Source organism: Dysidea avara, chromosome 4, assembly GCF_963678975.1.
Source record: "Dysidea avara chromosome 4, odDysAvar1.4, whole genome shotgun sequence".
Lineage (NCBI taxonomy): Eukaryota > Metazoa > Porifera > Demospongiae > Dictyoceratida > Dysideidae > Dysidea > Dysidea avara.
The window spans coordinates 15,073,914-15,084,845 of NC_089275.1; the positions used below are offsets into that span (position 1 = coordinate 15,073,914).

Sequence of the window (10,932 nt, forward strand, 5' to 3'; positions counted from 1 at the left end):
GAAGCTGTGGACAAAGACATGCGAAGTGTAAATAATTTGTGCAATTAATTTACAACCAGCATCTCAACGCACTCAAACAACCAGAAGCATTGTATGTAGCAAAATGTGTCTCTCTCGTTGTATACTTGATGGACGTGAGTTAAGGTCTCCAATCCAGCCAGCAGGAGGGACATTTGGAAAGAAATAGCTTAAGACAGCTTCAGTACAAAGCATTTTAGCAGAAATAATTTTACTATAGGGTAATTCAATTGCAATCACCAGTTCACATACAGCATATTGCATGACGTCCATTAAAATTCTTAACAGAAGATTAGTTATAAACTAGATCAATTCCAATAAACTGTAGTCACCTCATTAGCAACAGTGATGTAGATGTTATTGATGTGTAGGACAGTAACAGGATGTAGCATATTTTTGTGTTATTTAGGGAGAATACCTTGCAGACATACTGAAGATGACTAACATGCACAATACAGCCAGTGGATGTACGCAATGAATAAACCGCTGGTCAATGCCACTCACACCTTGTACAAAACAGATAAGACTGAATCGAGGTGTCAATTTAGCGATACTAGAAATAAATACCACTAAACTATTTAGACTGTCAGAATAATATAGGGTTTGTCCTAACAAGATATCTACTATGTTGCCACTCAACATAGTAGTAAAATTGTGATGCCATAAAAGTATCCAAGTACAATTTTAAAGTATGTAATTGCAAAGATACCAACGACAGTTAGTATCCAGTAAAGTGATGATGCCACAATAACCATGCAGGACTGTTTTCCACATGGTGTACGTACAGTGGTTGGAATCAATGCATTCTGCAAAGCCAAAAGACAAAGTATGTATACATACCCATCATTACATTCTCCGGAAGCAGTACCACATCATTGTGAAGAGCACTGACCATTGCTTGTAGGTAGTAGACAGATTCCAGTGTCGACACTACAGTTATCAAAACTCAATAATAATTATTTTCTAGACAAGCAGCCACAATTGATGTATTTTTAATCCTTCCAAGCCAGTATCCCTTTTTAATACTTGTGTCACTGCCGGAACAAGTAACATTATTATTGTCAGTATACCATACACACTTTCTGGCATTTAAATCAAAAATGAATCCTGAGTGGCAACATGTGAAATTGACTAACAGGTTTACAGTTATGGGTGTCAATCAAATGATTTGTCATAGAATGAAAGCAACTGAATTTTAGCAATCTTGCTCCAATGAGGTGTTGTATTACTAGAAATTGCAAGTTGATTATTCCATGAGATTTTTGACAGCCTATTGCAATAACTGTCTATTATTGGTATAGGCGGATCTGAGGGGGGGGGACAAAGGATGCTGTGTCCCCCTGGCCCTTCTCTTGCCCCCCTTTGACCTACAGAACTAGCTATATTGATACCATAAACTAGAATCACTGTATTCAGAAGTATAGAAAGCCAATGGGAAAAATTGAAGACAACAGTTATAAATGTACTTTACAGTTGTGGCTAAACTGTACACTGTAAAGAAAGTAAGGCAAATAAAATTGAATTTTTGTGCAAAGATCGACATACTCTAATAGAGCAGTCACTACTCTAATAGAACAGTTGCAATTCTAATTTCATCAATTTACAATTTTATAAATTATAACAAAACTAACTATTCCTTATTTTATTTATTATACACTTATTCAGATAGGCTAACCAATCTTGCAAAGCATACACTTTGTTAGCTAAGCGTTATCATAAATGCTCACAAATTCAAACCTAGGAGGTCTAATTTTTCACATCTTGCAAACTAACTGGAATCAAGACACACGGTAGTGTGTCGTGCGGCCCAAGAAGCCGGCGCGTAACACCCGTGAGTATATTGACAGGAAGAAAGAAATCGTAAATTTCGCACCTCCGTAGCTCTGTGCTGCCGTGATGAAACAAGACGATTTTTGCTGTGGACACTCCCTCCAACTTCAGCACTCCACATTCCAAATTTGAGCGAAATCGCTTCATGTGTTCCCGAGATATGCGACTTCAAAAATTGGCTTAGTTTCTTCGTTTTTTTCTTCTTATTTTTCTTCCTCTTTTCGCACACTTACAAAAACTGCTATAAAACGCGAACGCCACATCCGATTGCCTTGAAATTTGGCACACAGAAGGGGGTATAAAGGCGCATCTCTGTACCAACTTTGGCTGGAATACGATAAACAGGCAAAGAGTTATGAGCGATTATTCACGAAAAATAACACCAATATGTTGTCACGCCTACAGGGTAAACCGCGTATGGGAAGAAGCTGAAAATCGGTGGGTGAATAGGTTAACTATTGAACCTCAAACCTTTTGTGGTTTGAAAGAAATCGAGCTAAAAAACCAGGAAGATACAACGAAAAAACCAACAGTGTGTAACAATTACGCAATCGAGATTAGCTAATAAAAAACGACTGCTTGCCACGCCTACCAGGTAAACCGCTTGGGGTAATGCTTTGAAAATCGCTGTACAGATGGAGTTATCATCTTAGAAAGGCTCTTCAATGGTGTAGAAGAATCAGACTTAAAACCACGGAGTTATAACACGAAATCCAACTTGGTGTAGCAAGTGCGAGATCGAGATACTCTAATAGAGCAGTCATCCTAATAGAGCAGTCATCCTAATAGAGCAGCCACCCGAAGAGAATTCAAGAGATTAGCTAGAAACAAGTAACCTGTATAGAGATCAGCTACAAACAAGTCACCCTGTAGAGAGGTCAGCCACAAACAATTCACCCTGTAGAGAGATCAGCTAGAAGAAGTTACCTTCAGTGTTAAAATGAAGAGTAACCACAACTCTCAAGGAGTTCCCAGTGTAGGGAGGATTTAACACCCCTGGAGAGTAACCATTACTCTAAAGGAGTAACTGGGGAGTAACACATGCTCTGAAAGTGGTGTCGCTTACTCTTCAGAGTAATGGTTATTCTCTTCAGAGTGTTGGTTACTCTCCATGAGGTGTTAAATCCTCCCTACACTGGGAACTCTCAGAGTGGTGGTTACTCTTTATTTTTAACAGTGTTGTAGGGAATTCATGCAACTATAGAAAGAGATAATTCAGCTAGAAGAAATCACCTTGTAGAGTTCAGCTACAAAGAAACCACAATGTAGAGAGTTCAGCTACAAACAAATCGCCCTGTAGAGAGATCAGCTAGAAGAAGTTACCTTGTAGAGAGTTCAGCTACAAAGAAACCATTCTGTAAAGAGCTCAGCTGCAAAAAAGATCACCTGTAAGGAATTCCACTACAAACAAATCACCCTATAGAAAGATCAGCTAGAAGAAGTTACCTCATAGAGAGTTCAGTTACAAAGAAACCGCCATGTAGAGAATTCATTTACAAACTAGTGACCCTGTAGAGACATCAGCTAGAAGAAGTTACCTTGTAAAGAGTTCAGCTACATAGAAACCATTCTGTAAAGAGCTCAGCTGCAAACAAATCACCTGTACAGAATTCAGCTACAAACAAATCACCCTGTAGAGAGATCAGCTAAAAGAAGTTACCTTGTTGATAGTTCAGCTACAAACAAATCACCCTGTAGAGAGATCAGCTAGAAGAAGTTACCTTGTAGACAGTTCAGCTACAAAGAAACCATCATGTGGAGAGTTCAGCTGCAAACAAATCACCTGTAGAGAGTTCAGCTACAAACCAATCTCCCTGTAGAGAGATCAGTTAGAAGAAGTTTCCTTGTAGAGAGCTCAGCCACAAACAAATCACCCTGTAGAAAGATCAGCTAGAAGAAGTTACCTTGTAGAGAGTTCAGTTTACAAAGAAACCACCATGTAGAAAGTTCAGCTACAAACTGGTGACCTTGTGGAGACATCAGCTAGAAGAAGGTACCTTGTAGAGACTAGAGAGTTCAGCTACAAAGAAACCATTCTGTAAAGAGCTCAGCTGCAAACAAATCACCTGTACAGAATTCAGCTACAAACAAATCACCATGTAGAAAGATCAGCTAGAAAAAGTCACCTTGTAGGGAGTTCAGCTACAAAGAAACCACCATGTAGGGAGTTCAGCTAGAAGAAGTTACCTTGTAGAGAGTTCAACTACAAAGAAACCATCATGAAGAGAGTTCAGCTGCAAACAAATCTCACTGTAGAGAGTTCAGTTAGAAGAAGTTACCTTGTAGAAAGTTCAGCTACAAAGAAACCATTCTGTAAAGAGCTCAGCTGCAAACAAATCACCTGTACAGAATTCAGCTACAAACAAATCACCCTGTAGAGAGATCAGCTAGAAGAAGTTATCTTGTAGATAGTTCAGCTACAAACAAATCTCCCTGTAGAGAGATCAGTTTGAAGAAGTTACCTTGTAGAGAGTTCAGCTACAAAGAAACCATTCTGTAAAGAGCTCAGCTGCAAACAAATCACCTGTACAGAATTCAGCTACAAATAAATCACCCTGTAGAGAGAACAGCTAGAAGAAGTTACCTTGTTGATAGTTCAGCTACAAACAAATCACCCTGTAGAGAGATCAGCTAGAAGAAGTTACCTTGAAGAGTGTTCAGTTACAAAGAAACCACCATGGACAGTTCTGTAATAAATATATGTATTATATATATAATTTGTACATTTACTGATAAAATCAGAAATATTTAAGGTACATCTGCTTCATCTTTTCTTCTTCCTGTGGTAAAGAAATAAAGATGAGTTTAAAAAGTCCCAAAGCAGGCCATAGGCCGGCTTTGGGGTATACAAATACAAAAAGAAGTGAAATCTAATCCAAAACAGCCAAGCTGTAAAAAAAGTGTGTGGCCCTCAAAAAGGCTATGGTGAAAAAGATGTGAAATCCAAGGTGGCGGCCAAGAAATGGCTGTGATGGTAGGTTAATGATAAAATTTTAATAACGACAATTCAGGTGAATTTTGTGCCAATTGACCAAGCGGCACCAAAATTCACCTGAATTGTTGTTATTAAAATTTTTACCATTAACCTACCATCACAGCCATTTCTTGGCCGCCACCTTGGATTTCACATCTTTTTTCACCATAGCCTTTTTGAGGGCCGCACACTTTTTTTACAGCTTGGCTGTTTTGGATTAGATACTATATACCTTGCTCTCCAAGCATTACATCTTGAATAATGTATGCATCGCATTTAGATGTGCTGTGGAAGGTAGTATTAGTTTATCAGGTGAAGTTATAAATAACTCATTGCGCAATGTAAAATTTGGGTGAACTCCATTGCACAACTGAGACAAACTGAAATACACTGGATCACCTGCAACAATGGCTGTATTATGTAGTTTGAATTGTGTATCAATGATGTTCTTTTGGGAACAGTCAATGGCATCTGCAAATATGGCTCCACCATATCTTGTGGCAACATTGTTGATAAATGTAACCCTAGAAGCATCCATAAAGCTTACAGATGAACCTTTGTTTACATACATGTAGATAGCTCCACCATCTTCAGTTGTGCTGTTCTCAAATGATACGTCATATTTATGTTTTCATTTTGGCAAAACATAGAAATAGCCTGCACCAAGAAATACAATCAGTGATCCAGTAAACAATTGGCACTTATAATCTCTAATAAATAATTCCACTCATGAGAAATTAGAGTCTGGGCACAAGACAAGTTGCCTAGCACATAAGAATATAAAGGAAGTGGTTAATGATTTTTGCACCACACCTCCGTCATTCAATATAATACAAAAGGATTGATTTTTCTTTAGCTGTGTAATGGGCAGGATATAATTATAGGCTAAAATTTGCTATAAAGGTGACTCCAGGAAGTTTTGAAAATCATGTATTCTGAGATTAATTCTAGCAACAATTTTCACCAAAACATCTTTAAAGCTGACATTTTAAGCATATGTTAGGAAATGATTAATATAGGCAGCTAATGCTTGCTTCTGTTAGCATAGTATCAGGAGCAGGATAGACTTAATTAAGAGCTGTGCTGGAGCTATATGTTTGAAGCATGCACTAGCAATTCTGGGAATCTGGGCACATTCCCCCAGGAAAAACTTCCAGTTCTTAAACACTACTGTTGGTACAGATCATTTTTAACTGTTTTATATATTAGGATAATTGACTGCTCTATTAGAGTACTTCTATCTGAAATTTAGATACCTTTACAAATCAGTGCAAAAATCTTGCCTGAATGTACTTAATCAGTTTCTGAAAACCCCACAACCCCTCACCCAAACCTCCTAACTCTACTAATGTGGTGCCATAATATAAATTCTTTTCATAATAATTTTAATAGTGCTACAAATTGAATTAGTGTACTTTCTAGTATCATTATTTTGCATGAATTTGTACACAGCTACTGGTATGTGCTATGAAACAAATCCTGGCAAACTTACATGCACAGTGCATCATTGCAAAGGTGCCAAACATTAATTATCTATCTATTGTTTTCAGTGCACACAATTAAAATCAATTATTTAAACAAAAAGTAAACTACACTTTTACAGGAATGTTCTGTTACAAAATAAAATTAAAGTCAATGACGCAGAATTTATACTACAGTAGTCTCTATAGCTAGTGTAACATTTATAGTGTAAGTGTATCACAAGAAAAGCATGTGAGGCTACAACCCAATTTATGTAAACTATAGCTACCGTACTATTATAGCTGCACAGCTAACATTCACTTTGTGCAAACTACACAAGGCAGAGCATAGCCATCACCAGGTACATATGACCCAGTTGTACGAACTGTGTAAAATAATTGTACATTTTCTGCATCTCCACTACTTGGTATTTGCTCAAGATTTTTGTCAATACAGTAATACATGCTACTACCTTCTTGATTATAATGTCCAGCCATACTATAACCATTGTACTCTTTGTGCCATCCATCAGGACACACATAATGTGAAGGGATCATTATTTTACTGCTTCTTCCTGTTGCTTCACATAGAGAACAAGGCATGTTACGATACAGGGCATGATTAATGGGTCCATCACTTCAATATTCGACAGCATAAGCCAACGTGTCTCCACCTTGATTATTTGAATAACGCATTGGATTGGGAGGCAAGCACAGCAAGTTAGAAGGTGCGCCTTTGTGATCATAACATCCCCCTACAGCAGTTCCTTTGTAAAGAGTGTTAGCTCCATATGGACATGTAGTGTTGCCCCATCTGATGTAACTGACTATACTTGTGGACAGCCTTTAGTTTTATCATCTTCACTAGTGCCATTATTAACAGATCGTTCCTCAACTTCTCTTGTGGTCCTCACACTGATCTCCTTACTCATCATCTTTGCTTCTAGTCGCTGCACTTTAGCAAGAAGGTAGGAGACTATTGGAGAATCAGTATCTTCATCAGTGACCTCCACTGCATCAGTAAGGAAGATGACACAAAGCAGTGTCAGAAGAAATATTTTCATTCTGTATTGACAGATAGTTCCAAAAGAGTCTTTCTATGTTTCAAGAGTCTTGCAGTACTAGCTACTCTGCTGTCTTATATATGTACGTGACCACACAATCAACTAATGTACTGAGCATTTAACTATGATGATGTTGTACTAATTGATAACATCTGTCATAATTATGTGTACTATATAAACTATGCATTAGAAAGAACCAACAGATACATTCCAGCCATTGTTGTAAGATATTGTTAAGGTGAAAGTATTTAATCACAATTAATTTTTATGTCCACAGCTACAGTATATACTATGTGCAGTAAGTGTAGTTTGTGCTTGGTTATCATGTGTGCTATACAGGGCAATGATATGCAATTTATGCTATACATCAATTTCTGTTGTAACAATATGAAAAGTACAAGGTAGCTACGTAGTAAACATGATGGCTTTTGCTATACCGATAATGAATTCCCTGAATAATTGCATCAGCTGAAACAGGTGTTAATAGTGCCTCTCTCATTTGTTAGGTGATTTGGTTGAACACATGTGCATGTGTAATTTTTTGTATGGCTTTTTCGTCATCACAAGTACACCAACAATTATTAGAAAACTAATTTTTAACAAGCAGCCATACTAAAGTTGGAATGCTTTGGAAATGGTGGTAAAGGTAAGGTCTGGTAATTATTACACAGTACCATCACAATCATAACAAACAATTATAAAGAGGACAAGTTTGCCTAAACCACATATTAAGTAGTGAAGAAGTAGGTATCATTAATACAATTATGTACATAACAACAATGTGCAGTTGCAAGTTAACTTTTTGATTTGAAGTATTCTTAGAATTGCAGTACAGTTAAAAACTAGGATGCTTGCATAGTCCACGTAGCTTAAGTGTACATACATATATGTACCAATATTTTTTTATAAGTTGATCAGAATCACAAATTAAACATAATAATTGTTGCAAAATTTGACACTCATACCTTACTTAACTGGTATATACTATCTAACTTATTAAGTGAACATACATAGCTAATAACGCACATGATCTACCACTGTATTAAGAAAACCATTTGTACTCATTTTGATTTAATCGGCACAGAACAAATTATTGATTAATATTGAACATCTCTTCTACAACTGTCAAAACCTTCTGCTAAAACTCAAATAAGATACACATACTGCCTTCACAAAACGCTTGCAAGCATGGTACTGCACATGTGTTAACTCTAAATAGTGCATCCTTGTACTAATATTTCTGCCATATGGGTGTCTGTGCGCTCCAATAACTAGGTTTAATATTATTAAACGTCATATACACTATACAGTATCTCAAAATGTCAACATTTAACTAACTAAGCAGTTTTTAGCAGCTCTCAAATTCTGCTAAAGGGCATGACATGTTAGTGAGTACTAACTGTTAATTTTTCTGCAATTTTTGAGTGAAACAATTTCTTTAACTTTTACACTGATCATAAGACAGGAATAACAAAATTAATAATATTCAGTACTGCTATTTTTGTGTACACATGCAAGAATTGGTTAAACAACATAAATAAACTATTCTTATAGATCTAGAATTAATGTGGCAGAAAACATTATTAGTGATGGTGACAGCTAGCTATAGAGCAGAAGAGATCATTTTTCAAGCTTTGCTTATTGTGTTTATACTTTATATAAGCAAAAAATAAGTAAAAATTTTAGAACTTCATGTTCACTTCAATATTTTCACCCTTATATAGCATTCTCAAGTAATGCTAACAAGTACACCATAACCTGGATTTATTTGACTATGACAGCTTGTCCATTAAAGGATCACTATGTGATCATAAGATCCAGTTTATCAGTGCCGTGGATAACCTTAATGTATAATTCTAGTTGTCTGTCATGATCCACAGTACAAATTACATACACATGCTTGTACACCACATGTATAGCTAATATAATCTAATCACCTAAGAAACAAGTTAGGCACCAATCTTCATTCCATGCACATCTTTCTCACAGATATGTACAGTATGTTCAGCTGACTTTAACATTATCAGTATTATGACCATGTACACAAAGGCCACTTTAAGAAAACAAACTACAGAAGCTGTACTCACATACACCATACCTGTATCATAAGCAGCTTCATGATAGTTTTGACTTTTGAGAAAGCTTCCTCAATAGGGTTTAAATTGGGGAATAAGGCGGCAGGAAATTAAAAGGACAAGAGCATTGGTTTGTTCAATTGTACTTACTGCTGGTCCAGTATGATGAACAGGTGCATTGTCTAAAATGACAACACTATGACTGTTACGGCGGTTGTAGAACATAGCTATAAGTACTACATGATGAGTACTTGGCATTATTGCAAAAAATTACAAAACAATGATGGATAAAACACTGGACAAACTAGCCTGAATTACAGTGTAATTCTGAGCACTGGCAGCAACAAAATTTATGCTAAAGATGTAGTATACGTAGCATAGCTAGTTGGTATATTTTGTATTCTATCGCCATTAAATTAAATATGACGTACAATTTGTAGAATAGATTACCAGTTGAGCCAGAGTGTCCAGGCATGTCTACCACTGAAGTTTTAAACAAATTTACTAATGCATTCTTGTGTATATTATACTACACTATACAAATGAACTGAGTACTCACAATCTAGCCAGGTGGTTGGCATATCCACACAACAAACACAATACAGTAAACACATATGTGACCGGATTTCACATAACAAGGCTTCCACACACACAAACTCAAACTTACGTTTTTACCAGAAATGGATTGCTGGTCTAACACACTATCATATTCCACACTGTACTTCCTTCAGCACTCCCCACCCTATTACTGCCACCTGTGATTATCACCCGCTCGAAAAAAGCTGCCCAAAACAGGGCAAATTTTGGGTATCAGAAATTAATACACCCACTCAATGATAGCTAGTAAATAGATGAATAATGGGTGCAAATTTTGTTTGCACAGCTGTAGGCACTGGGAAGTTATTACACAATGATTACTTAAAATCGCCATATCTCCTAACGAAGTTTTGTGCGTCGAAGCCTTGTTTTGTCAAATTCAGTCACATATAGTGTGTACTTAACTGGACATGCGAATGGCAAGCAAATGTGTGGATTTATTTATAACCATACAATTAGCTACAACTAGAAGAAAGATTATTTACCCTATTGTTATGTAATCAGGTCTAGCAAACCTAACCCACATGTACCCAATTTAAGTAATTGTCCACTATATCATGTAAGTAACACTGTGTACAACTTTTTGAGTGGAAAGGTTTTATTAATGGATAAGACAATAATTTCAACAATTTTAGTACGAGTATCACTTACTGTAGATTCCACACTGAAACATCTACAGTGTATACGGTATCCCTGTATGTATACAATTTGATTTAGGTGAGATTTAGGTTTTCCTGCAAGCTCCAGTTAATAACGACAGGATGAGGTGGATTGATCATCTGACCAAGAGTGCATTAAAATGTCAGTCACATTAGAACCAAACTATACCAGACAAAACATGTTGTAATTATTTCCATATAGGGAATAAACCATTAATATAAAATGATATGTGCTGATGACACTGACCGGTCCAT

General features: G+C 36.6%; 1 protein-coding gene across 1 annotated transcript; it reads right to left on the reverse strand.

Moving 5' to 3' along the window:
• Window positions 1–6,600: 6,600 nt before the first annotated feature.
• Window positions 6,601–6,885, reverse strand: LOC136253593 (short-chain collagen C4-like). Its single transcript, XM_066046260.1, has one exon. The coding sequence runs from the start codon at window positions 6,883–6,885 to the stop codon at window positions 6,601–6,603; it is 285 nt and encodes a 94-aa protein (XP_065902332.1).
• Window positions 6,886–10,932: the final 4,047 nt, after the last annotated feature.